General features: G+C 57.1%; 1 protein-coding gene across 1 annotated transcript; it reads left to right on the top strand.

Annotated features, from left to right (window-relative positions):
* The first annotated feature begins 415 nt into the window (after positions 1–415).
* KIF3C (kinesin family member 3C) lies at positions 416–18,040 on the top strand. Its single transcript, XM_030945247.1, has 8 exons — positions 416–1,855; positions 8,265–8,366; positions 8,481–8,603; positions 8,684–8,802; positions 10,034–10,150; positions 10,610–10,718; positions 12,477–12,655; positions 13,363–18,040. Exons 1-8 carry the CDS (start codon positions 443–445, stop codon positions 13,454–13,456), a joined length of 2,256 nt encoding a protein of 751 aa, XP_030801107.1. The 5' UTR covers positions 416–442; the 3' UTR covers positions 13,457–18,040.
* The last annotated feature ends 9,867 nt before the right edge of the window (positions 18,041–27,907 follow it).

The raw sequence follows: 27,907 nt of genomic DNA on the forward strand, positions 1-27,907 counted from the left end.
ATTCCCCACCCCAGTGCTGCCCCCGAGCCCCGCATCCCGCATCCCGGCCTCAGCACAAAGGCCGCACTACAGCTCCCGGCGTGCCCGGGGGGGGCCGGCGGCGCTCCCGCCCGCGGCTGCGGGTGCTCGGCCGCGGGAGCGCGCTCGGGGGCGCGGGCGCGGGCGGGAGCGCGCGCACCAATCGCGGCGCGGCCGCGCCCCGCCCCGGCCCGCCCCGCCCGCCCCATCCCCGCACCGGGCGGGGCGCAGCGGCCGCGCTGCCATGAGCGAGCGCCCGGCGGGGCCGCCCCGCCGCGCCCCGGCCGCCCGCGCCCCCCGCCCCGGCCCCGCCCGCTCCGCCCCGGCCCCGGCCCCGGCCCCGGCCTCGGCCCCGGGGATGCCGCGGGGGCGGCGCGGCTGAGCCCCCAGCCCCGCTGCGCCGCCGGCCCCGCCCGCCGCCGCCATGGCCGGTAAGCCCCGCAGCGGCTGCGAGGCGCTCCGGGTGGTGGCCCGGTGCCGGCCCATGAGCCGGCGGGAGGAGGCGGCGGGATACGAGCGCGTCCTGGAGCTGGACGTGAAGCTGGGCCAGGTGAGCATCCGCAACCCCCGCGCCGCCCCCGGGGAGCTGCCCAAAACCTTCACCTTCGACGCCGTGTACGACGCCAGCTCCAAGCAGGCCGACCTCTACGATGAGACGGTGCGGCCGCTCATCGACTCGGTGCTGCAGGGCTTCAACGGCACCGTCTTCGCCTACGGCCAGACCGGCACCGGCAAGACCTACACCATGCAGGGCGCCTGGGCGGAGCCCGAGAAGCGCGGCATCATCCCCAGCGCCTTCGAGCACATCTTCACCCACATCTCCCGCTCGCAGAACCAGCAGTACCTGGTGAGGGCCTCGTACCTGGAGATCTACCAGGAGGAGATCAGGGACCTCCTCGCCAAGGACCAGAGCAAGAAGCTGGAGCTGAAGGAGAACCCCGAGACCGGGGTGTACATCAAGGACCTCTCCTCCTTCGTGACCAAGAACGTCAAGGAGATCGAGCACGTGATGAACCTGGGCAGCCAGACGCGTTCTGTGGGCAGCACCAACATGAACGAGCACAGCTCGCGCTCCCACGCCATCTTCCTGATCACCATCGAGTGCAGCGAGACGGGCCCGGACGGCGAGGAGCACATCCGCGTGGGCAAGCTCAACCTCGTGGACCTGGCTGGCAGCGAGCGGCAGAACAAAATGGGGGCCCACGGAGAGCGCCCCAAGGAGGCCTCCAAGATCAACCTCTCCCTCTCGGCCCTGGGCAACGTCATCTCGGCGCTGGTGGACGGCCGGAGCACGCACATCCCCTACCGGGACTCCAAGCTCACCCGCCTGCTGCAGGACTCCCTCGGGGGCAACGCCAAGACAATCATGGTGGCCACCTTGGGCCCGGCCTCGCACAGCTACGACGAGAGCCTCTCCACCCTCAGGTTCGCCAACAGGGCCAAGAACATCAAGAACAAGCCCCGGGTGAACGAGGACCCCAAGGACACCTTGCTGCGGGAGTTTCAGGAGGAGATCGTGCGGCTGAAAGCCCAGCTGGAGAAACGCGGGATGCTGGGCAAGAAGAGGAGGAGGAGCAGCCGGAGGAAGAAAGCAATGGATGGAGAGGGCACCGTGGACAATGAAGGGGAGGACGAGAATGAGGATGGCCTGGAGAAGACCATGGAGAATTACTTGAAGGAGCAGAAGGAGAGGCTGGAAGAGGAGAAAGCCGCTATCCAGGATGACCACAGCCTGGTGAGTGAGGAGAAGCAGAAGCTGCTCCAGGAGAAGGAGAAGATGATAGAGGACCTGCGGAAGGAGCAGGAGGCCACGGAGCTGCTGGCCATCAAGTACAAGGTTCGTGTTGCCAGGCGTGGTGACAAACGGGGCTGGGGTGCCTGCTGTGCCCCCAGCCCCTGGTGTGGAGTGGGAATGGATCCCAAGCAGGGAACCTGGGGGAGCTGCTCAGCAAGGGGGTCTCCCAAGTGAGGTGACCAGGCAGGGTCCCCAAGGGCAACCCCAGGCTCTGGCGTGGGGCTGGGCTGGGGTGGCCCTCAGACCTGTGTGGGGACACTGTGGGGACCTGCAGGGAGTGGCAGGGAAGGGCCACAGGGGAGAGGGTCACTGTGGCACGAGTGTGCTGTGCTCAGCTCTTGTCCCCTTCGGCACAACAAAGCAGCTGGTGTGGGAAGGGGGAGTGATGAGAGTGATGCTGCAGATTCGTCCCTGGTGGCCTCAGGAGCGAGCCCAGGGCTGGGGCTGGGGACACGAGACCGGCCCCCACCTGCCCCCAGTTCTGTCCAGCCCTTGCTCCCAGTGGGCTCTGTGGGGATGGGCAGGGCCTGGCAGCTCTGCAGGGACCCCCGTCCCCCTCCCCAGCCCAAACCCTTCCTGGCACCCCAAGCCAGAGCAGGGTGGATGGGGGCACCACCGCTGGCTCAGGGATGCTCAGGGATTTGGTGCTGAGGGTGAGAGGGGCCACGGCAGCCCCAGCTGTGCCGGGGCCTGGGGCTGCACCTCCCCCTGCCCCAGCCCTGCTCCTGTCCCCGCTGTGCTGTGGAGTCCTGCCCGTGGTGGCCATGGGGCAGGGACTACAGTCCCAGCAGTGGGCACGGAGCCCGCTGACCCTTGGCATCGCACTCAGCATGGCCCCTCTGGCACAGCCCCTCTGGCACAGCCCCTCTGGCACAGCCCCTCTGGCACTCACTGGCCCGGATGCAGGGGCTGGGCTGGAGCCCAGGCAGGGAGGGACCCCTCTGGGGGGGGACATGCCCGGGGTGCCAGGGCTGGGCAGGGGTCCGGACCCTCTCCCATGGCCAAGGTGGTGTTTGTTGCAGCCCCAGGGACATGTGGCCGTGCCCAGGGATGTGTGATTGTGCCCAGGGATGCGTGGCCATGCCTGGATGCCTGCACAGAGAGCGTGGGATTGCACTGGGACGTGCCACTGGGGCAGAGCTGTGGGCTGCTGGCTGGCACAGCGGGTGTCCTGTGACAAGTGTCCCGTGACAAGTGTCCTGGCGCAGCAGGATGCCTGGCACAGGGGTCTCTGCAGCCATCCCCCCATTGCTGTGGGGTGCAGGTTGTGGGGTGCAGGCTGGGCTGGGCTGGCAGCTGTCCAGCACAGTCTCCCTGTGTGGCTCAGCAGGGCTGGCTCAGGGCCACTGTGTGTCCTGGAACTGCTGAGTAACCACGCAGGGCCGGAGGCGAGATGACACCATGTCCCTTTTGGTGGCCTTTGGGGCTGCTCTGCACATGGGGACCCTCTGGCCATGGGGGTTCAGCACAGTGACAGCAGAGAGGTGTCACCTGAGTGAGCACAAAGGGGCACTGCTGTGACACTCATCCCAGTGGGCACAGCCCGTGGGACACTGCAGGGACACTGGGTGACCTCAGGGTGCTCATGGGCAGCTTTGCCACACGGTGGGGCTGGGCAAGGAGCCCCTGGCTCCATAGTGACCATGGCAAAGGCAGCCGAGGTGACAGGGGGACACAGGGTGCCCCCTACACCCACGGGTGACACACTGTGCCCTGTATTATTGTCACACTCGTGGGTGTGGGCTCTGCCTCTGCCACCCAGCTGGGACATGTGGGACATGGAGCTCGGAGAGGTGGGGTCAGCTTGCCCCAGCAGATGTGCATTGGGTGCCCAGCTGTGCCCTGGGTGCCCAGCTGTGTGCCCAGGCAGAGGGGCTGTGCCACAGGGGAGCTGCCTATGGGGTGTGGGTGCTTCCAAGGGCTGTGCCAGGGCCTGAGGCCGAGGTCAGCGGGAGGGAGAGCTCTGGGAAGTTCTTTGGGTGCCGGAAATGAGTTCCTGGGAGAGGCTTAGTGCTAAAGGAGATTGGGAGCCTCTTCCTTAGAGGGAATAAATGCCCTGGCAGGGAGGAGGAAACAGTGGCACTGAGAAACCTCTTAATCTGGCAGGGATGGTGTCAGCTCTGTGGGAGGGAATGGCTGTGGGGCCATCATCCCAGCACCCTCCTGGTCCCCTCCCTGCACCCCAACAGGGTCCCCAGGGGACACTCAGCATCAAGGGGAGCAACTGGGACCGAGAACTGGGTTTGGAGGAGAAGGGGTGAGGGGCCCCTGGCGCCCCAGTGCCCCCAGCCCTGGCAGGGGATGGCACAGGATCGGGTGGGGGGCTGCCCTTGGGGGTGTCAGCCCCCAGCAGAACACCCAGCCTGGGACACCCATGCAAAGCGAGGAGGGAGGGATCCCCAGGGTCAGGGGGGCTGGGGCACCCTGGGGGCTGTGTCCCCACAGCCCTGAATGGCTGTGGGGCTCTCACTGGCTGGGAGAGGGAGGAAGGCACAGCTGTGGGGTGTCCCCTGGGTGCTGCTGGCACAGCTGTGGGGTGTCCCCTGGGTGCTGCTGGCACAGCTGTGGGGTGTCCCCTGGGTGCTGGGGGCTGCTGGCATGGCTGTGGGGGTGTCCCCTGGGTTCCCCCAGAACCCGCTATGCACGCCCTGCAGCCGGAAGGGGAAAAATGGGGGGAAAACCATGGGCACAGAGCCTTGCCCCAGGCAGGTGTCAGTGGGGATGGGGGCCGCAGGTTTGCCAGAGCCCCCACTCTGTGCACAGCACCCCATGGAGACCCCTGCCCAGGGACATGTGACAGCAGCACCGTGACCACCGTGTGCCCCCCCAGTGCTGGCACCACCCTTGGGGTGGCCTGGTGGCCCTGCTGTCCCTCAGGGCTGTGGCCATGGCAGTGAGGAGCAGGGCCCTGGATCTGGGGGGGCAGAGGGACACAAGGGCAGGTGCCCAGGGCGGGAGGGTGGCCACGTGCTGGTGGCAGAGGGGACATTGCAGAGATGGTGGCTGAGCTGTCTCTGTGGCTGGGACATTGATTTTGAAGCTGTGTGTGGTGTCCTGGGGACATCTGGGTCTGTCCCTGCTGACACCCCTGAGGTGCAGCTGTGGGGGGCGCAGGGTGTCCCTCCATTTGTCCCCCACGGACACCCGGACACGGGAGCGGGGCTGCAGGGCATGAATACACACACATGGTGTGCACATGGACACACACAGAGTGCACACACACACACACACACACACACACACACACACACACACACACAACACACACGGTGTGCACATGGACACACACAGAGTGCGCACACACACACACACACACACACACACACACACACACACACAAACACACACACAAACACACACAGTGTGTACATGGACACACACAGAGTGCGCACACACACACACACACACACACACACACACACAAACACACACAGTGTGCACATGGACACACACAGAGTCAGCACACACACACACACACACACACACACACACACACACACACACACACAGTGTGCACATGGACACACACAGAGTGCACACACACACACACACACACACACACACACACACACAAACACACACAGTGTGCACATGGACACACACAGAGTGCACACACACACACACACACACACACACACACACACACACACACACACACACACACACACACACACACGGTGTGCACATGGGCTCACACAGAGTGCACACACACACACACACACACACACACAAACACACACAGTGTGCACATGGACACACACAGAGTGCACACACACACACACACACACACACACAAACACACACACAGTGTGCACATGGACACACACAGAGTGTGTACACACACACAAATACACACACATGGTGTGCACATGGGCACACACAGAGTGCACACACACACACACACACACACACACACACACGGTGTGCACATGGGCTCACACAGAGTGCACACACACACACACACACACACACACACACACAAATACACACACATGGTGTGCACATGGGCACACACAGAGTGCACACACACACACACACACACACAGTGTGCACATGGGCACACACAGAGCATGTACAAACACACAAATACACACACACAGTGTGCACATGGGCACACACAGGGTGTGTACACACACACACACACGGTGTGCACATGGGCACACAGTGCACACACACACACAAATACACACACACACAGTGTGCACATGGGCACACACAGAGTGTGTACACACACATAAATACACACACAGAGTGCACACACACAGTGTGCACACACAGACACACACATATACAGTGTGCACACACATACACCGTGTGTACATACACACAGACACTGTGCACACAGACAGTGCACACAGACACACAGTGTGCACATACACTCACAGAGTGTGCACATACGCACACAGTGCACACATATGCACACACATACACGGTGTGCACGTACACACAGACACACACAAAGTGCACACACACAGTGTGCACACACAAATACACACTCAGTGTGCAAATACAGTGTACACATACACACAGTGTGCACAGACACAGTGTGCACACACAAATACTCAGTGTGCAAATGCACACAGTGTGCACATACACAGTGTGCACAGACACAGTGTGCACACAAATACTCAGTGTGCAAATGCACACAGTGTGCACATACACACAGTGTGCACAGACACAGTGTGCACACACAAATACTCAGTGTGCAAATGCACACAGTGTGCACATACACACAGTGTGCACAGACACAGTGTGCACACACAAATACACACTCAGTGTGCAAATACAGTGTGCACAGACACACACAGTGTGCACATACACACACACTGGGAACAGACATACACAGAGCATGCACATACAGTGTACACATACACATGCAGTGTGCACATGCACATACACAGAGTGCACACACATACACCGTGTGCACATACACACACACACACTCACACATGGTGTGCACAGACTCCTGGTGCTCCCACACGTACCCATGTGTGTGTGAACGTGTTCAGCCTGGCACAGGATGTGTTCCCTGTGTGTGTGTATAGTTTTCCTTTCTGTGGGCACAGCCTCTGTGTGTATATTTGTGTGTGTTTATTTGTGTGTTTGTGCATTTCTGTGTGCACAGCCCCTGCTTGTGTGTGTGTATTTGTGTGTGTTTATTTGTGTGTTTGTGTGTATTTATGTATGTGTTTGTGCATTTCTGTGTGCACAGCCCCATTTCCGTGTGCACAGCCCCTGTGTGTGTGTGTATTTGTGTGTATTTTTATGTGTGTGTGTGCATTTCTCTGTGGACAGCCCCATTTCTGTGTGTTTATGTGTGTGTTTGCGTGTGTGTTTGTGCATTTCTGTGTGCACAGCCCCTGTATGTGTGTGTATTTGTGTGTATTTTTATGTGTGTGTGTGCATTTCTCTGTGGACAGCCCCATTTCTGTGTGTTTGTGTGTGTGTTTGTGCATTTCTGTGTGCTGGTCCAGTGGGGTGGGGTCCAGCCTGCAGCTGCTGCCCATCCCTGTCCATCCCTGTCCATCCCAGTCCATCCCTGCCCATCCCTGCCCATCCCTGCCCATCCCTGCCCATCCCAGCCCATCCCAATCCCAGCCCATCCCAGTCCATCCCTGCCCATGCCTGTCCATCCCAGCCCATCCCAGCCCATCCCAGCCCATCCCTGCCCATCCCAGCCCATCCCAGCCCATCCCTGTCCATCCCTGCCCATCCCAGTCCATCCCTGCCCATCCCAGTCCATCCCAGCCCATCCCTGCCCATCCCAGTCCATCCCAGCCCATCCCAGCCCATCCCTGCACGCCCGCTACATCCCAGTCCATCCCAGCCCCCAGCCCATCCCTGCCCATCCCAGTCCATCCCAGCCCATCCCAGCCCATCCCTGCACATCCCTGCCCGTCCCTGACCATCCCTGGAGTCCCAGCTGTGCCAGGGCAGGGCAGCCCTTTCCAATGTCCAATCTAATCGTGCACAGCCTCTTCCCCATCAGCAGGGATCCGAGCAGAGGGACACTGAATGCTCCCACATCCCTGGGAGCAGGGCTGGGGACAGGGGACAGGGATGGGGGTGACCACCACGCATCAGGGATGGAGCAGGGATCAGAGGTGGGGACAGGGATCGGGGATGGAGGGGATCATCAGGGATCAGGGCTGGGGACAGAGATCAGGGTACAGGGATCAGGGGTGAGGACAGGGATCAGGGATCAGGGGATAGGGATCAGAGCTGGGGAGAGGGATCAGGGATAGGGGGTGACCACAGGGATCAGACCTGCGGACAGGGATCAGGGCTGGGGACAGGGATCAGGGCTGGGGACAGGGATCAGGGATGGGGGTGACCATCAGAGATCAGGGATGGGGGTCACCACCCAGTGAGGGTAGCATGTGGCAAAGCCCACGGGCAGGGGTGGGGATGCCAGCCCTGACCCCCTGCCCTGTCCCCCTGTCCCCTGCAGGCCATGGAGAGCAAGCTGCTGATCGGGGGCAGGACCATCGTGGACCACACCAACGAGCAGCAGAAGATGCTGGAGCTGAGGCGGCAGGAGATCGCCGAGCAGGTACCAGGGTGGGGGTGACAGGGCTGTCCTGGGGGTGCCCTGGGGTGTCCTGGGGGTGCCCTGGGGTGTCCTCCCCGTCCCCATCCCGGTCCCAGCCGTGTCCCTGCCCCGCAGAAACGCCGGGAACGGGAGATGCAGCAGGAGATGCTGCTGAGGGACGAGGAGACCATGGAGCTGCGCGAGACCTACACGTCCCTGCAGCAGGAGGTGGAGATCAAAACCAAGAAGCTCAAGAAGGTGAGAGCGTGGCAGGTGGGGACAGGGACGAGGAGGTCCCTCCTTGGGGACAGGGCTGAGGTGCTGCTGTCCCCTCCCAGCTCTATGCCAAGCTGCAGGCTGTGAAGGCTGAGATCCAGGACCAGCACGACGAGTACATCCGCGTGCGCCAGGACCTGGAGGAGGCCCAGAACGAGCAGACACGGGAGCTGAAGCTCAAGTAGGTGTTGGGGTGTTGGTGAGGGGCTTGGGGGTCCCCTGGCCTGGGTGACCATGAAGAAATGGGTGTGCAGAGCAGGGCTGAGGGGCTCAGAGCAGGGTTGGGGGTCTCAGAGCAGAGTTTGGGGGCTCAGAGCAGGATTGGGGGGCTCAGAGGCTCAGAGTGGGTGCAGAACTGGAGGGATTGACCCCACTCAGAGACAGGGACAGCCGAGCCCTGCCCAGGTGTCAGGGGTGGCACAAGGTGTGGCACTGGGGGCTGTGAGCCCTGCCCAGGTGTCAGGGGTGGCACAAGGTGTGGCACTGGGGGCTGTGAGCCCTGCCCAGGTGTCAGAGGTGGCACAGGGTGTGGCACTGGGGGCAGCAGCACAGGGGGCGACCAAGAGTTGCCGAGAAAGGGGAAAAACCAGAAAATGTTCCAGCACAAACCCTGGCTGTGGCTGAACCTGGGGGGTGACCCCCGAGGGCACCTGGTGACTGCTCTGGCTCCTTCGGAGGGACAGCAGCTCTGGGGACTCGGGGTGGCCCCAGCTCCCTGGAGCTCCTGGCTCCCTCTTGGCAGAGTTTTCCCTCCCTGTGGCTCCTGGCTCCCTCCTGGCAGAGTTTTCCCTCCGGGAGCCTCCCGCAGCTGCAGCTGCAGCTCCGCCGCCCCCGGGGGTTTGTTCTCACTTCAAACACTCCTCTCTCTCAGCGCCTGTAACCCCCCAGCTATTTACAAGCACTGCAGCGTTTGCAGGGTGCAACAGTTTCACTACAAACAGAATTCCCTCTCCAGCTTTGCCCCTTCTCTCCTCGAGGTGGTTCTGACTGGAAGCCACAGCTCACTGATGCAGCTCCTTGCCTTAAAACAGTTTTTGACAGCTGCTCCACTTGCCCAAAAAACACAGGAGAAAAGATTCCCCCTGGGGTCCACTTGGCATTGCTGAGCTTCCCTTGATTTTCAGGCTGGGCAGTGAGAGCAGACGTGGCAGGAGAGGAGGGAAAGGTCCTGGTGCTGCCTGGAGCCCCAGAGCTCCCGGGCTCCTCTCTGATGCCCGTCCTCTCCTGCCTCTCCCTTTTCCATGGCTGCATCTGTTCCTTCAACCTCTCCCCTCCATCACGTTTTCATCCTCCGGATGTTTCTTCTCCCTGCCCTGTCTCCTTTTCTTCCTGCCTTTCCCCTCCCTCTGTGCCTGTTTTCTGTCTCCTGTCACGTTAACCCCTTCCTCTCCTGCTCCTGCTCCATCCCTCAGGTATTTGATCATCGAGAATTTCATCCCTCCCGAGGAGAAGAACAAGATCATGAACCGCCTGTACTTCGATGGTGATGAGGAGCAGTGGAAATTCCAGCCGCTGGTTCCTGCCGGAGGGTGCGTCCCTGTGTCCCTGTCCTTGTCCTTGTCCCTGTGTCCCTGTCCCTGTCCTCAGGGTATGTCCCTGTGTCCCTGTCCCTGTCCCCAGGGTACAGTCCCTGTCCTTATCCCTGTCCCTGGGGTACAGTCCCTGTGTCCCCATCCCTGTCCCCAGGGTATGTCCCTGTGTCCCTGTGTCCCTGTCCCCAGGATACAGTCCCTGTCCCTGTCCCCAGGGTACGTCCCTGTCCCCAGGGTATGTCCCTGTGTCCCTGTCCCTGCCAATGCACAGGAGTGGCCCCAGAGCTGGGTGACTCCTGTAGGTGCCCGGGGGTGTGCATCCCCTCCAAGCCCAGCCCCTCAGTGTGCATCCCCTCCAAGCCCAGCCCCTGGTGTGAATCCCCTCCAAGCCCAGCCCCTGGTGGCTGGTGCAGCTCCCTGGGCGCTGTTGGTTACATCCCCCTCCGTGTGCTCCAGGAGCAGCTCCCAGATGAAGCGGCGCCCGACCTCGGCCGTGGGCTACAAGAGGCCCATCAGCCAGTACGCCAGGGTGGCCATGGCCAGGAGATCCCACCCCCGCTTCCGGGTACGCCAGGGGACACCGGCGTGGGCAGGGGGTGGGTTAATGGGGTGGGTGGGGAGGGATGGATGGATGGATGGATGGAGGTGTGTGAATGTGTGGATGGAGATATATGGGTGGATCCATGGATGGATGTGGATGGAGATGTGTGAATGTGGGGATGTGTGGATGGATGGATGGATGGATGGATGGATGGATGGATGGATGGATGGATGGATGGATGGACATGGATGGATGGATGGATGGATGGACATGGATGGATGGATGGATGGATGGATGGATGGATGGATGGATGGATGGATGGATGGACATGGATGGATGGATGGATGGATGGATGGATGGATGGATGGATGGATGGATGAATGGACATGGATGGATGTGTATGAATGTGTGGATGGAGATATATGGATGGATCCATGGATAGATATAGATGGATATGTATGAATGGGTGTGTGGGTGGGTGGACATGAATGGATGGAGGAATGGGTGGATGGATGGATGGATGGATGGACATGAATGGATGGATGGATGGATGGATGGACATGAATGGATGAAGGAATGGATGGATGATGGATGGGTGGATGGGTGGATGGATGGATGGAAATGCATGAATGGGTGGATGGATAGATCCATGGATGGATGTGGATGGATGTGTGGGTGGATGTGTGCATGGAGGTATGTGAACATGTGGATGGGTTGGTACATGGGTGTGGATGGATCCACGGATCCATGGATGGGTAGATGTGTATGGGTGGGTGAATGGATGGATGGATCTGAATGGATGGATGGATGGATGGATCCATGGATGTGTGGATGGCTCCATGGATGGATCTATGGATGGATGTGTGGATGGAGGTCTGTGAATGTGGGGATATGTGGATGGATGGATGGATGGATGGATGGATGGACATGGATGGATTTGTATGAATGTGTGGATGGAGATACATGGATGGATCCATGGAGAGATATGGATGGATGTGTATGAATGGGTGGATGGGTGGGTGGGTGGATGAATAGACATGGATGGATGTGGATGGAGATATATGTATGTATGGATGGATCCATGGATGGATGTGTGGATGGAGGTGTGTGAATTTGTGGATGGATGGATGGATGGATGGATGGATGGATGGATGGATGGATGGATGGATGGATGGGGGATGGATGGATGGGTTGGTGAATGGATGTGGATGGATCCATGGATGGATGGATGGATGGATCCATGGATGGATCCATGGATTGGTGTGGATGGATGTGTGGATGGGTTGGTGGATGGGTGTGGATGGATCCATGGATCCATGTATGTGTATGGGTGGGTGGGTGGGTGGATGGATGGATGGACAGACAGACAGACATGGATGGATGTGTGGATGGATGTGTAAGAATGTATGGATGGGTGGGTGGATGGATGGAGGTGATTGGAGAGCTAGAGGTCGATGGATGGAGGCAGATGGTGACTGGATGGGTGGAGGGATGGATAACATTGGAAGGGAAGATGGAGTAAACAAGCTCACAAGGATCTGGGATACAGCAATTCAAGCTCCCAGCTTTATCCTCCCAGCTCCAGTCCTGGAGCTCCTGGCTCTCCTGCCATTGGAGAGGACAGCCTTGGGACAGGCTGGGAGAGCCAGAGCAGAGCCTTGAGCCCACAGCCCAGTGCCAGGACAGCCAGGAGAGGATCCCACTGCCCCGGCAGCGCGGCTCACTAGAGCCGGAGCCGTGTCCTCCCCACGGTGACTCCCGTGTTGGCTGTGCCCTGGGCAGGCTGAGAACATCATGTTCCTGGAGCTGGACCTGTCCCCCCCGGCCATCTTCGAGTTTGAGCGCAGCAGGGACCCTGCGGCGGAGCAGGACCCGCGGGCGCTGCACCTGGAGCGGCTGATGCACCTGGACAGCCTCCTGGAGCGGCCAGCGGCCTCCCGCGTGCGCAAGTCCCGCTCCTGGTGGGTGACAGCGGCGTGGGGACACGGCTGGGGGGGACAGGGGGGCTGGGGCAGGCAGAGCTGTCCCATCGGGGCTGAGCCTGCCGGGGAGCTGCTGGCTGTGCTGAGATTGGAATGCTGCTGAGGCTGTGCTAGAAGGGACCTGGAGCTGCTGCAGAGAGCCCAGAGGAGCCCTGGAGCTGCTCCAGGGCTGGAGCCAGGCTGGGAGAGCTGGGGTTGCTCACCTGGAGAGGAGAAGGATCCAGGGAGAGCTCAGAGCCTGAAGGGGCTCCAGGAGAGCTGCACAGGGACTGGGGACAAGGCATGGAGGGACAGGAGCCAGGGAATGGCTCCCACTGCCAGAGGGCAGGGCTGGATGGGATATTGGAAATGAGGAATTGTGCCCTGGCAGGGTGGGCAGGCCCTGGCACAGGGTGCCCACCCTGGATCCCTGGCAGTGCCCAAGGCCAGGCTGGACACTGGGACACCCTGGGACAGTGGGAGGTGTCCCTGCCATGGCAGGGGTGGCACTGGATGAATTGTAAGATCTCCCCAACCCAAACCATTCTATGATATTCCTATTTCCCAGACCCAAGGTATCCTCCCACCCAGCAAGGGGTGCCCTTAGGTGCTGCCTGCATAGCAAACGACCAGGAAAAGGGCTGGATTTTGGGCAGGGTGGGAAGGCACGGCGGGTCAGCAGCCCCAGAGTGTCTCTGTGTCCCCAGGTGCCAGACGCCGCGGTCGCTGCCGTCCTCCACCACCCACGTGTCCCTGGCCTCCAGCTCCCCGTGCGCCGCCCCTCTGCCGGCCCAGGAGTGACCGCCCGGACGCCTCGAACCGGACTGAGCCCCCGAGGGCCGAGGGGGGCCCGGCCCAGCGGCCCCAGCTCGTCCTTGTCCTCAGCTACTTTGTGTGTGTTTGTGCGAGACACGAACGGCCCCGGGCCAGGGCGGCTGCCCCTCCCTCCCCTCCTCTCTCCTCCCCTCCCTCCTCCCTTTCCTCCTCCCCTCCCTCCGCCCCCCTGATCCCAATCTGTCACTTTATTTATTTAACCTATTTATTTATGGAGCGGAGGCAGGATTTGTGCTCGGACTGATGGACCTCCAGGCTGGCAGTAGGCACCGTGCTGACCTCCCCGGGTTTGCCCAGCTCCCAGCCCTGCCCACACCACCCTGGCACAGGGCTGGGCACGGGGACACCACCCTGGCACAGGGCTGGGCACGGGGACAGCACCAGGACACTGCTCCATCCCGGCAGGAGGGGCACGGGTCCCTCTGCAGGGGCTTTGGCAGAAGCTGAGGCTGCCCTGGCCCCTGGTGCTGGCTTTGCTGTACTGGATCCCAGGGAATTTGGAGATCTCTGCGTGGATTGGGAGACTTCGTGGTGGCAGTGCCTTGTCAGAGTCCCCCTGAGGGACTCCCCAGCCTGCATCGACTCTGGTGGCAGCAGGGACACCTCACCCACTGTGGGCACGGCTGGCACAGCTCCATCCACAGGGCTTGCAGAGTCGCCAGACCAAGTCACCCAAAGGCCACAGGGCTTTGTCCAGCCGTGCCACACCCTGGGGACACCCTGGGGACACTGGAGACAGCCCCACCAAGGCTGCCATCGCTGACCGTGGGTGTGCAGCTCCTGACACGGCCCGAGGTGGAAATCTGGAAATGTCCAGCCCCTGCAGGGACACGCCCAGCCCGGGAGCGGCGCCGCCTGCCCGAGGCTCCATCTGCAGCTAAAGGGACAGGGAAATGCGGGACAAGGAGGTGACACCCAGGGCAGCGATGGCATCGCTGTCCCCTGGACAATGGCACACGGAGGTCACCTCTGTCACCTCCTGGTTGGGACAAACTGCCTGGTGGGGTGTGGAGGACTGGATTGGAATGGTGATGGGTAAGAGGGGGAAGCCACGAGGGCTCTGGGGGCTGAATCCTGCCCCAGCAGGTGCAGGGACAGCACCTGGTGTCCTACACGGCTCTCGGGTGGAGGGAAGCTGGTGAAGCAGCTCTGGTGTCCCTGGCATGGTGGAGGTGGGGACATCCCTGTGATGGATGAGATCCCTGTGGATGAGGGAGCAACCCCTGGCTCTCCTGGGTCAGCAAAGGGCCGGACAGGAGGGCAGGTCAGGGAGGATTGCGGGTGGGAAATGTCCTCTGGAAACAAAGAGAATTCCTGCACAGGGTGGATGAGGTTGGAAGGGACCCTGGAGCTCATGCAGTCCCTGGAGCAGTTACTCAGGGATGTGGCCAGGTGGGTTTGGGATCTCCAGGGAAGGAGACTCCAGCACTGTTCTGGGCAGGCTGCTCTTTGCTGTTGCCTGGTCCCCGCTCCCCTCGCTGCTCCTGCACTCAGGACAGGGGTGAGGGAGGGCGAGGGAGCAAAGCACAGGCCTGGAATGGGGACATCCAGGGGGAAGCAGGACCTGTGCTGAGCTCAGAGCCAGGCAGGTCCCTCAGCAGCCATGTCCCATCCACACGTGGCTGTGCTGGGCCATCCACTGCCCTTCCCAGCTGGCCTGACACATCCCTGCACTGCCCAGGGGATCCTTTCCCCTTCCATCAAACATTGCCCTGCCTTGAGCTCTCCATCATAGCCCTGTGCTCCTCCCTTCCCTTTCCATCTGTGCCCCATAGCACCTGTTCTGTGCCCCATAGCACCTGTTCTGTGCCCCATAACACCTGTGCCCCATAGCACCTGTTCTGTGCCCCATAACACCCTGTTCTGTGCCCCATAGCACCTGTTCTGTGCCCCATAACACCTGTGCCCCATAACACCTGTTCTGTGCCCCATAGCACCTGTTCCCCATAGCACCCTGTTCTGTGCCCCATAACACCTGTTCTGTGCCCCATAGCACCTGTTCCCCATAACACCCTGTTCTGTGCCCCATAACACCTGTGCCCCATAGCACCTGTTCTGTGCCCCATAACACCCTGTTCTGTGCCCCATAGCACCTGTTCCATGCCCCGTAACACCTGCTCTGTGCCCCATAGCACCTGTTCTGTGCCCCATAACACCTGTTCTGTGCCCCATAGCACCCTGTTCCATGCCCCATAAGACCTGTTCTGTGCCCCATAACACCTGTTCTGTGCCCCATAGCACCCTGTTCCGTGCCCCATAACACCTGTTCCGTGCCCCATAGCACCTGTTCTGTGCCCCATAACACCTGTTCTGTGCCCCATAGCACCCTGTTCCGTGCCCCATAACACCTGTTCTGTTCCCCATAGCACCTGTTCTGTGCCCCATAACACCTGTTCCCCATAGCACCTGTTCTGTGCCCCATAGCACCCTGTTCCGTGCCCCATAGCACCTGTTCTGTGCCCCATAGCACCCTGTTCCGTGCCCCATAGCACCTGTTCCGTGCCCCATAAGACCTGTTCTGTGCCCCATAACACCTGTTCTGTGCCCCATAGCACCCTGTTCCGTGCCCCATAACACCTGTTCTGTGCCCCATAGCACCCTGTTCTGTCCCTCCAGGACCTTTGTCCCTTCTCCCCCAGCCCAGGCTGTAGCTTGCTCCGAGGACTGAGCTCCCTCCCCTGGCAGCAGCCAGGCCCAGGCTGTGCCCAGCCTGGCAGGAGGGAGCAGGGGAAAGTGTTGGAGGAGTCCCTTCCATGCTGTGGGCTCAGGGCTGCCCACAGGTGCCCCCACAGCCAGGGGTGTCCCAGGGCATCCCCCAGAGCGAGCTGGCCCTGGGGAACCATGCCAGCCCTGGGAAACCACCCCAGCCCTGGGAAACCACCCCAGCCCTGGCAAGGCCAGGCTGGGGAGGCTTGGAGCAGCCTGGAACAGTGGAAGGTGGCCCTGCCATGGCACTGGGTGAGCTTTAAAGTCCCTTCCAGCCCAAACCAGTCTGGGATTCCCTGATTCTGTGGTTGGGAGAGCTGGTTTGTTATTTAATTTCCTGGAAAGCATCTGGGAGTTGGGGTCAGGAAGCACAGACTCAGAATGAGGGGAAGCTTGGGGGGCTGCAGGAATAGAATTTCCTCCCCTCCTTGTTTTCCAGCAGTCCCAGTTCCCCTTCAGTGGATCAGCAGCTCGTGGAGCCCCAAAGGGATGAACCAGAGACCTTCTCTGGCCTCTGTTCTCACCCAGGGTGTAGGAAACAGCTCTGGAGCTGAGGGTGTGAGGGTGTCCTCATCCCCGGGCCATGGAGCACCCCAGGAAGGGTGGCTGGGCCCAGGAGGAGTGGCTGTGCCCAGGAAGGGTGGCTGTGCCCAGGAAGGGTGGCTGTGCCCCAGGAGGAGTGGCTGTCCCCAAGGAAGGGTGGCTGTGTTCATGGAGGGTTCCTCCAGAAGCCTTTGCAGCACAGCTGTGGTCATGGTGGGATCCTCTGGAATTCCAGCAGAGCTGTGGTCATGGTGGGATCCTCTGGAATTCCAGCAGAGCTGTGATCATGGTGAGATCCTCTGGAATTCCAGCACAACTGTGATCATGGTGGGATCCTCTGGAATTCCAGCAGAGCTGTGGCCATGGTAGGATCCTCTGGAATTCCAGCAGAGCTGTGGTCATGGTGAGATCCTCTGGAGCCTTTCCAGCAGAGCTGTGATCACAGAGGGATTAGCTGGAATTCCAGCAGAACTGTAATCCTGGTGGGATCCTCTGGAGCCCTTCCAGCAGAGCTGTGGTCATGGTGGGATCCTCTGGAATTCCAGCAGAGCTGTGGTCATGGTGGGATTCTCTGGAATTCCAGCAGAGCTGTGATCACAGAGGGATCCTCTGGAGCCCTTCCAGCAGAGCACAAGGTGGGAATCGCCAGCGCAGGGGATGGGATGAGGCACTTCCAGCACCAAGAGCCGCTCCCGAGCTCTCCCTCCTCCTCCTCCAGCCGCGGCGCCGCCGGGAGCCGTCCCCGCACGCCAGCAGGGCGGGGAGCGCTCGGGCTGTCGGTGCCGTTCGCTGTCCGTGTGTCCCAGCGGGGCCAGGGGCTGGGCCGGGGCTTCCTTTCGTTGTTGTTGAACTGTTCTTTTGGGGTTCAGGTTTGGCCGTTTTTCCGCGGGAAGGGGGGTGCGGGTCTGTTGCGGGTTCATGGACAAGGTGAGGGCCTCGATTAGGACCAAATTTTCGTGCCTGTTGCTCTGGTGATTTATTTAGAAATCAAAAGTTTACTGTCTGGTGGCCCATCCTTGTCACTCTATACATAGGACTATACAGGACATATTATAAATATATATATATTATACATAGTGTCGGGAGAGAGGCCGTTCCTGGCGGGATGGACACTCCTCACTGTGCTGTAATGTAGCTTCGAGCCCGCGCTGGGAGCGCCCTCCAGGATGGCAAGGACACAATAAAGGAATGAGTGAGCATCGCTGCCCGGCCTCCGCAGCCTCCTTAGCCCGGCCGGGCCGGGAGCAGCTGGCACGGAAGGGAGGGAGCGAGGATTCCTGGATTCCTTCCTTCCCCCGGGATTTGTGCACAGCTTTGAGTTCCAGGAGGGATGGAGCTGGCACAAACCCAGGCAGCTCCAGCTCAGGGACAGCCTGGGGCATCACACGGACACAGCTGGGCTGAGGGATGGCAGAGGGGAGGTGGGAGATGGGAAAGGGAGAGATGGGAAAGGGGGGATGGAAAAGGGGAGCTGGAAAATGAGCTGGGAAAGGGAGAGCTGGGCAAAGGGGAGATGGAAAAGGAACTGGAAAAGGGGAGATGGAAAGGGGGGAGCTGGAAAAGGGGAGATGGAAAGGGGGGAGATGAAAAAGGAACTGGAAGAGGGGAGATGGAAAAGAGGGAGCTGGAAAAGGGGAGATGGGAAAGGAGATGGAAAAGGGAAGCTGGAAAAGGGGGAACTGGGAAAGGGGGGTGGAAAATGGGAGATGAAAAAGGGGGCAGAAAAGGGGAGCTGGGAAAGGGAGAGATGGAAAAGGGGAGATGGAAAAGAGGGGATGGAAAAGGGGGGATGGAAAAGGGGAGATGAGATGGAAAAGGAGCTGGGAAAGGGGAGCTGGAAAAGAGGGAGCTGGAAAAGGTGAAATGGAAAAGGGGAGGTAGAAAACGGGAGATGGAAAACAGGAGATGGAAAAGGGAGAGCTGGAAAAGGAGCTGGAAAAGGGGGAGTTGGAAAAGGGGACCTGAGAAAGGGGAGATGGAAAAGGGGAGATGAAAAGGGGGATGGGAAAGGGGAACTGGAAAAGGGAGGTTGGAGAAGGGGGAGTTGGAAAAAGGGAGATGGAAAAGGGGGGGATGGAGAAGGGAGAACTGGAAAAGGGGAGATGGAAAAGGGAGAGATGGAAAAGGGGGAACTGGAAAAGGAGAGATGGAAAAGGGGACATGAGATGGAAAAGGAGCTGGAAAAGGGGAGATGGAAAAGGTGAAATGGAAAAGACAGAGATGAAAAGAGAGAGATGGAAAAGGGGGGTTGGAAAAGAGGAAATGGAAAAGGGGGGTTGGAAAAGAGGAGATGGAAAAGGGGCAATGGAAAATGGGAGCTGGAAAAGGGAGAGATGGAAAAGGGGGAGATGGAAGAGGGAAGATGGAAAAAACATTGCAAAGGCATAGATTGGGTTGGGTTGGGTTGGAAAGGACCTCAGAGCCCATCCAGTGCCACCCCTGCCATGGCAGGGACACCTCCCACTGTCCCAGGGTGTCCCAATGCCCAGCCTGGCCTTGGGCACTGCCAGGGATCCAGGGGCAGCCCCAGCTGCTCTGGGCACCCTGTGCCAGGGAACAATTCCTAATTCCCAAGATCCCATCCATCCCTACCCTCTGGCAGTTTAATTCCCAGCTCTGAGGTTGTCCACAGCAGAGGGAGTTTAAAGCCCTGGGGATGTGGCACTTGGGGACAAGGGTCCCTGGTGGCCTTGGCAGTGCTGGGGGTGTGGTTGGGCTCAGTGGTCTCGCAGGGCTTTTCCAACCCAAAGGAGTCTGTGATTCCAGGCACGCAGAGATTTGTTCTGTTTCTCGTGGAAAAGGTCACTTTGATCAGGTGAGTCACAATAAATGCCACTGAAAAGGGACTGAGGTAAGAAAAGGAAAGATGAAAGGTCCCTCCAAGGCACTGGATGTCCCCAAATCAGCCAGGTCAGATTTAACCCATGCAGAGGGAATTTGGTGAAGTGGCCTCAGAGCTGCCAGTGAGGGGTCTGAGATCTCACAGAAGCTGAGTGTCCAAACAGGACACTTGATAAACAGGAACAGGATAAACATGAGGAATCTTTAAAATGGGGAAAGGGGAACTTGAGGGGTTCTCTGCTCAATTTAACTGCACCCCCTGAAAGGACTGGATGGATCAACAAAATCCACCTGAAAATCCTGGCCGGGGAACACGTGAAGGGAACAACCAAGATGGGCTGGTCCAAAGCAAGTGCCACCAAATGCCACCACACCAGCTCCATGCTCGGCTGGAATATGAGCCCCTGCAGGTGTGAGGGGCACAATGTGGGACAGAAGGAGGGATTTTGGTGAATCTCTGACACCCTCCCTGAGGAGAGGCCCAAGTGGAGCTAACAATGGGATTATTCCAAGAGAAACAGGTCATAGGGAGGCAGAGGGGATTTGTTCTCCTTCAGCCCAGTGCTCCTGAGGATTTTCCTGCTGGGCTTTCCAACCAGGAACGGGAACATTTGTGATGGTTTTGTAAAAATCAACAGGAATGATGTGAAAATGTGAAAGAAACAGGGTGATTTCCACTTGGGAACACTGTGGAAAGCAGGGGTGATGGTCTGCCAATACCAGAAATGCACTGCAAGGGGAAGGGATTATCCCATTGCTGCTACCAAGGGGAGAGAGGACAAGAACTCCTGGTCCTGAAACACAGCAGGGATTATTTCAGTGAGAATTTGGGACACCAAACTCCCCAAGGCTGGCACTGGAGGAGTCCCCCCTGCAGGACACAGTGCTGCTCCAGGGGAGGTGTTTAGGGCAGATGGGACTGATGGCACCAAGGCCATCAGTGACCCTGCAGGGCACAGGGCGGTGGGACAAGCCCTGGACATCCCTCCCAGCCCTGCTTCCCCTGGGCGTGTGCTTTGAAGTGACAGCCTGTGAGCACAAGGTCCCTGATCAGAGCGTGGCCACAGTCAGGAGATCTGTGCAGCCAAAGGGCTCCAGAGACCAGGCATGGAAAGCCAAAAAAAGGGATTTTCCACACAAGTGGAGGTGCCAAAGCCATTCTGAAATGCCAGCTTTGGCAAAGTTTGTACAGCCCGTGGGGACAGAGGGTGAGCTCAGGCAGGTAAAATGCTCCAATCACCAACAATCCTCTCTGCTGGTTCCCATCTTCTTTTTTCTGCCTCTGTCAAGGCTGGGATTGAAGCTCTTGAGATGGAATTTCACATTCAGCTCAGGTGTTTATTATTTCCTATCTCTATTACAAGTTGTGAGTTCTCCAGCATTCTACTAACAAGCTACAAAATGGATAACTATCTTTTCCTACGAGGTCTTTTAAGGCTAAACTATCCAATTAAGGAATGACACCTAAATTATTTTCACTTTTAACCCAATAACTGATCCCTCAAAGTCTGCAGGGTGGGCTTTTCTGTCCAATTACAAAATACCACCCAAAACCATGCAGAAGAAGGAAGAAGAAGGTGAAGAAGGAGCAGCCTCCACCCTAAAACCTTGATCTTGCCCCATATATATGACTATATTATAAACCCCAAACTCTAAGTTTTCTACCCTGTGATATCACACACTTCTAACCAACTCCACACCTGTAATCCCAGTGCTATCAATAAATTTTGGAAACCTTTTCCAAGGCCTCAGGTCAAATACAGTATTTTCTTGTGGGTCTGTACCCTTCAGCACAGGAAGTTTCAAATTGTCAGCATCCAGGGTTCCACCACCTCTTCCCTGCAAATTCTGCAGTGCCTGGTTCTCCGTGGGGCTCAGCTGCTGGGCTGGGCTAATGGCCAGGAGGGGTTCCTGGCTCCTGGAGGAGCCTGGATGGCTTTGGCTCCTGCAGCAATGAATATTGATGGCCCAGGTTCATAAAATTTGCAAGGCAGGGAATACCCAGGGGGGTCTGGGCCTGCAGCCCTGCCTGGGTTGGTTTGTGGTGTTTGCTCCTTCCTCAGGGCCACGTCAGCTTCTCCCAAACATCTGCTGTGGTTCCAGGGCTGGGGACATTCCCTGCATGCAGCAGGGAGGGGCATCACCTCAGATCCCAGAGCTCTTTGTTTCCCTGGAGGAACCTCCCTTTGCAGTCCTACAGAACACTACAGGTTTTATGGGAATGTTCAACCACATTATAGGAATATGATTTGAAGGGTTATGTCCCATCTGCTGGCAGTTCAGAAAAAAATTGTAGCTTGTCATTGAAATCTAGGAAATTCAGGATAAATTCACTACAACAATTTTTGTTTCTTTCTTAGCACAATTCATAGTACTTTTCCTGCCATGAATTTAAAATTTATACCTTAGGTTGCCCAGAGAAGCTGTGCCTGGAAGTGTCCAAGGCCAGCCTGGATGCAGCTTGGTTTAGGTTGGATATTGTGAAAGGTTCATCCCCAGAGGGTGCTGGCACTGCCCAGGCTGCCCAGGGAATGGGCACGGCCCTGAGGCTGCCAGAGCTGCAGGAGCCTTTGGGCAGCACTGCCAGGGATGGACAGGGTGGGATTACTGGGGGTCTGGGCAGGGACAGGGGCTGCACTGAATGGTCCCTTTGGGTCCCTTCCAGCTCAGGGTATTCCATGATTCTTGCTGCTAAAGCAGTGCTAAAGCTTATTATCATCTTTGCAAAGCGCTCTGGGATTTACTGGTTATACACAATTCCTAAAGGGCCAGATGTTTTCACTCCTGAGTGGTTTTCAAAGCAGGAGGGCAGCCACAGCCACCAGGAATGTTCCGTGGGCACTTCCCAAGAGAGAAGCTGTGTGGGAAGCCTTTGGTGCAGAGAGGGTTTGGGGATTATTTTGGGGGGGAGCCTTTGGTGCAGAGAGGGTTTGGGGATTATTTTGGGGATTTTTGCTGTTCCCTGACGCTCTCATGACACCCTGTGGGCTTCCCCCTGTACTACTGCAGCTGCACAAACAGCCAAGAATTCCACTCTTTTCCTCCCCCATGGCTCTTCACTTCTGTCCCTACATTTTTCCCAGTGACTTTTCCTCCAGGCTTAAATGGCTTTCAGCAAGGGAATCTGGTCACAGCTGGGGCTGCCCCTGGATCCCTGGCAGTGCCCAAGGCCAGGCTGGATGGGGCTGGGAGCACCTGGCACAGTGGCAGTGTCCCTGCCATGGCAGGGGTGGCACTGGGTGGGCTCTGAGGTCCCCTCCCACCCAAACCATGCCAGGATTCTGTGGCTCTATGAAAAGAACAGTCGGTGCTCTGCTCTGGGATTCTGACCGAACCTCGGATGAAAACTGAGGTTGAATTTTATTGGGAATGTTTTCCCAAATGACAGCAGCAGAGTCAGTGCTGGAGATCTGATTGATACCTCTGGTTTTAGCTTTTCTATTTTTCACATTCTGTGCTGCTCTAGTGTGTGGGTCTGGATTTCATATTATGGGATGGTGAGCTCTGTGCACAGAGCAGGGAGACAAAACAATTCCTGCTCCAGCTGGGCACCAAGGAGAAATGACCCAAATCTCAGGCCCAAGAGCACAAACAGAAGAGAGAAAAACAAGCAGGATGGGACTGCATGGGTTAAAGTTGTAATTGCACAATGAACTGCAAGATGCAAATGGAGCAGAACTGATCCCAGTGACAGACCCCGTGCCTGGTTGTGCATTTTGGGGCCATTTTGGTTCATCTTGGGTTCATTTTGGGGCCATTTTGGTTCATCTTGGGTGCAGCCCTGGCTGGGCTCTTGTGCTGCCCAGGGTGGATCCGTGCAGGAGATGCTTTGAATAAATCCCTGCTTTATTCTGTAACTCTGCCCAGCCTCTGTTCTAGGCCAGCATTCCCAAGGCAACACCCAGAGCAGCTGTAGCTGAAGGAAGAGCAAACTTACAAGGGTGGGGACAGGAGAGCAGTGTCCCTGCCAGGAGCAGCCCCAGCACTGCATGTGAAGGGCTCTCATTGCTCCAGCAGAGCTTTGAAGGGTTGGGGGAATAAATGGAATGGAGGCCTCCAGGGTGGGTATCACAGAGACATGGAATGGCACAGAACCATGGAATGGTTATTGGAAAGGAACTCAGAGCCCCTCCAGTGCCACCCCTGCCATGGCAGGGACACTGCCACTGTCCCAGGTGCTCCAGCCCCAATGTCCAGCCTGGCCTTGGACACTGCCAGGGATCCAGGGTGGGCACCCTGTGCCAGGGCCTGCCCACCCTGCCAGGGAACAATTCCTCCCAATATCTGAAATTATTGACAGCCCCTCTGGTTTGGTGTCCACTGGAATGTTTTCTGCTGGGAAGAGCACGTGGGACCCTGCTATGAGCTGTCAGGAGAGGGAGCTGGGCTGGGAGTGATGGGCTGAGCTGGGCTGAGCTGGGCTGAGCTGGGCTGGGAGTGATGGGCTGAGCTGGGCTGAGCTGGGCTGAGCTGGGCCGGACCAGGAGTGATGGGCTGAGCTGGGCTGAGCTGGGCTGAGCTGGACCAGGAGTGATAAACTGAGCTGGGCTGAGCTCTGGAGATCTCAGCCCACCCCAGCCCCAAGGGATTGGGCACACTTTGGGAAAAGACATCCATGATTTCCTGTTCCCCTGGGAAACCCAGGAGCCTGGCCTTGCAGCTGCCCCTCCTCTCTCTGTGCAGGCTGGGGGTGGACAGGAAAAGCCCAGCTCCAGCAGACAGGCCCTGGAATGCAGCTGCAAGGAAGGAGCCATGCAGCAGCATGGCCCAGCCTCCAGCTGCAGAACCCCCAGCTGGTGCTCAGTGCATCACACGGGGAAAGGGAAGTGCAGCTGCATCCCCTTGTGATCTCACTGTTTGTTGCTGTGAGATGTTTGTTACCCTGACAGCTCTGGGCAGGAGGGAAAGGCCAGACCTGCCCCTGGGGCTCCAGGGGCTGCTGCACTTCCAGCTGGGGTCAGCAGCTCTGGGAATGTCTCACAGGAACATGGAATTGTGGAACCCACCCCACTGTCAGTGCAGGTCCTTCCCACTGCATGCCCTTGCAGCTCCCTGCTGCTGGGATCACCTTTGGGGGCAGTTGCTCCTTCCTTCCTTCCTTCCTTCCTTCCTTCCTTCCTTCCTTCCTTCCTTCCCTCCCTTCCCTGGGATTCCAAGTCCTCATGTTCCCTCCCAGACCCTTCTCCCATCCCCCTGTGCTCCTCCCCTGAGCCTTTCCCCACCACCTGAGTGTTTGACTGCTCCCATCCCTCAGAGCACTGAGTCACGATCTCAAACAGAGATGGAACCACATGTGCAGCAGCAGCAGAACCCCGGGGTGAATCCCGAAGAGCAGCTGGAAGGATGTATTTGAGGGGAGGAATTGGGATTTCTGTGTCTCGCCCCAGAGCACCACCCCTCACGCTGAGGGGAGTCCTGACACCTCTGCTGAGGGGAGAGCAGACACATCTCCTGTGTCCATCTGCTGATTCCCTTCCTGATGGGAATCAGCAACCCCCCATCCTTAATTAGATCCTTAATCACAGTCAATTCCATGACTTTTGAGGAGATCCTTGACACTGGGAATAGACAAACCCACCCCCACTGAAGGGAAGATAAATCCCCTTGCAGGGAGCAGATACCCCTGGGTCATTGCTCAGGGAATTTCCCCTTTCTCATTCTCTGTCATTTGTTGTTGTTCCACACTGCTGGATTTATTGTCCATTATTTCTGCATGGCTCATGCCCGCAGCACTGACCTGTCACAGGCACCTCCTTTGGCACCTTGTGTCTGGAATTGTGGCTTTCCAGGTGTGTTCCTTGCTCCTTCACTCTTTGTGTGCTCCAGGCTGTGTCACCACTCATCCCCTCAGCCAGAATCAGTCAGAGAAACCTGGAACCACAGAAACAATGGGACATTAAACATCTGATTTATTCGATATGAAATATCAACTTTAATAACACAACTGTCAGGGAGCAGGAGGAGATTCTGAGCTGTGCTGGGAGCAGCCTGGGGCAGTGAAAAGTGTCCCTGCCATGGCAGGGGTGGCACTGGATGGGCTTTGAGGTCCTTCCCACCCAAACCAGCCTGTGATTCCATGATGTCAACAAAAAAAAAAAAAAATCCCTCAATCCTCTCCAAATTAATCATTTTTGTAGCTCCCAGTGTGGCCAAAAGTGCAATGGCTGAAGTAGAAATTGCAGCTTGTCTGGGAGCTGTGGCTGCCAAATTTCTGCTTTTGATACAGTATAATGTCAGTTTATGTGTGCATCATACAGCTTTTATAAATAGTAATGTAATATATAATATTAAATATATAATATATATAATATATATAATATATTATTATAATATATATATAATATCTCAGCATTTCAACTTTCACAGTCTCTATTATGCTAAAGTCTTTTTCATGCAAATAACTCAGAAAATGGTGTGACATAATTAGGGGATTTCCCACATTCAGGGACTGTCTTATCTGAAAGACAAGATAACACTGAGAAAAGAAAAATTCATTGATCCTCCTTATCAGGGAGTGAAAATACAACGGGATGGAATCACAAGAAGAAATAAAATATATTAGTTTGATCTACAAGGTGGCATGAAGACAAGTTAAAGGTTAAAACCAAGAAGAAGGACATCTAAACTCAAAGGAATGTTTGAATATGTAGAAACTCTTAGGAATATGTAGAAACTCTTAGGAATATGCATTTACCCCCTGTATTTTAACAGTATATAAAGAACATGGTTTTTAATTAACACTGTGCTTTTGGCAAATAGCCACGCAGCCAGTGCTGGATTTTATCCCTTAATTAACTTTTATAAAAATTTTAAATCGTGAGCTGGGTTTCTCACATGGGGAATGGGGGAAACTGAGGCAGGGCTGGTGTGAGGGGGAATGGGGACAGGGCAGGGGGGACAGTGCTGATTTTGGAGCTCTCTGGACAGAGTTTAGAAACGCTTTAGAAATGAGACACTGAATTGTTGCACCGGCTGCAACCTGGAGGTTTCCACAAAGCCAGCACAGCAAGGAGCAAAAATTGCAACATTTGTGCACATTTTCATAAAACCAGCCATGCAATGCAGGGCTGCCACCTGCCTAATGCACATTTATTTAGCAACACTCGTTTCTGTGCCCACCTGGGTTCCTTTGGGGGCTCTGGGGAGGCGCCCCCGTTCCATTTTAAACAAAATTTACCAAAGGTTTGGTGCCAAGCAAGACTTGTCTGCTGCCCTGGGCTTGTTAACCACATCCACTCTAATATTTACATCATGTGGCTCCAGCCAGGTGACAGGAGACACGGCAGGTGACAAGAGACACTGTGAAAAATGCCTATTTTATGATTGGCTTTTTGCAAATATTAAAATGAATATTATATGTGTTATGTTAGAAAGTTATGCTGTATTAGTTTAGTAGTGTGTTAAACATGGTTTAGGTTATAACAATGTTAAAATGGAAACTATGCTATGTAAGATACTTATTTTAAAGAGGGGAATGAGGAACTCTCACTGAGCTGGAAGCCACAGGACACCTAAATCTTTCAGAGAAAGTGAATTTATTGCTCCCTTATCAGAAGAAATGAACTTCTTCCTGCCTTGCTCAGCCCTGGAGGAAGAAGTTAGGATTCAGAGGAAGAAGCTGACACTGACCAGGCAGAATCCTGTGTTTGAATGGAATTTATGCATCATGGATGAGGTGTATGAATATGCAACAGGTTTTTATTTTTAAGGGTTAATCCTCTGTTAACGTGGGTCCTTTTTTGGGTTTATTTTGCCCAGAAAAAGGTACCTGGACTGTCTGTAACTCTTTGTTTGTATTGTCTCATATTGTCCTAATCCAAATTGTCCACATTATTATTACTCTAATTATATTACTATTTTTATAACCATTTTATTACTGCTAAACTTTTAACATCTTAAAAACAACTGATTGGCGTTTTTTACAGACACCACTCAACAGGAAGACCCCGACTGTTCGCCAAAGGCCGTCTGAGTGAGCTCAGGCTCCCTCCTTGAGGCTGTTCCAACCACAGCCAAGACTCCGTTTCACAACCCCCTGCCCATTCTCCAGGACTCCCTGGGCGAATTGTTCGCTATTTCCGACTCTTGAGGCGCCACCATCGGTGTCACTGCGGAGCTGGTGGGCACCGGGCGCTGAGGGCGCGGCTGAGGCTCTGAGGGAGCCGCCGCCATCTTTCTCCCTCAGCCACGGCGCCAGCGCAGGCTGCGGGCACTGCTTGCGAGCGCGGAGGAGGGAGCGGAGGCTGCCGGTGGCACTTGGTGGCGGCGGGAGACCGAAGCTGTTGCCGGTGGCAGCCAGGGGAGGACACATCACCAGCACAACAGAGC

The sequence above is a fragment of the Camarhynchus parvulus genome, chromosome 3 (genome assembly GCF_901933205.1).
Source record: "Camarhynchus parvulus chromosome 3, STF_HiC, whole genome shotgun sequence".
NCBI lineage: Eukaryota > Metazoa > Chordata > Aves > Passeriformes > Thraupidae > Camarhynchus > Camarhynchus parvulus.

Excerpts from the sequence above, each read along its gene's own strand:
- KIF3C (XM_030945247.1), top strand. The coding sequence starts at position 443 with ATGGCCGGTAAGCCCCGCAGCGGCTGCGAGGCGCTCCGGGTGGTGGCC. Across the intron at positions 8,367-8,480 it reads GGCAGGAGATCGCCGAGCAG|AAACGCCGGGAACGGGAGAT; the intron begins GTACCAGGGTGG and ends CCTGCCCCGCAG. Across the intron at positions 12,656-13,362 it reads GTGCGCAAGTCCCGCTCCTG|GTGCCAGACGCCGCGGTCGC; the intron begins GTGGGTGACAGC and ends CTGTGTCCCCAG.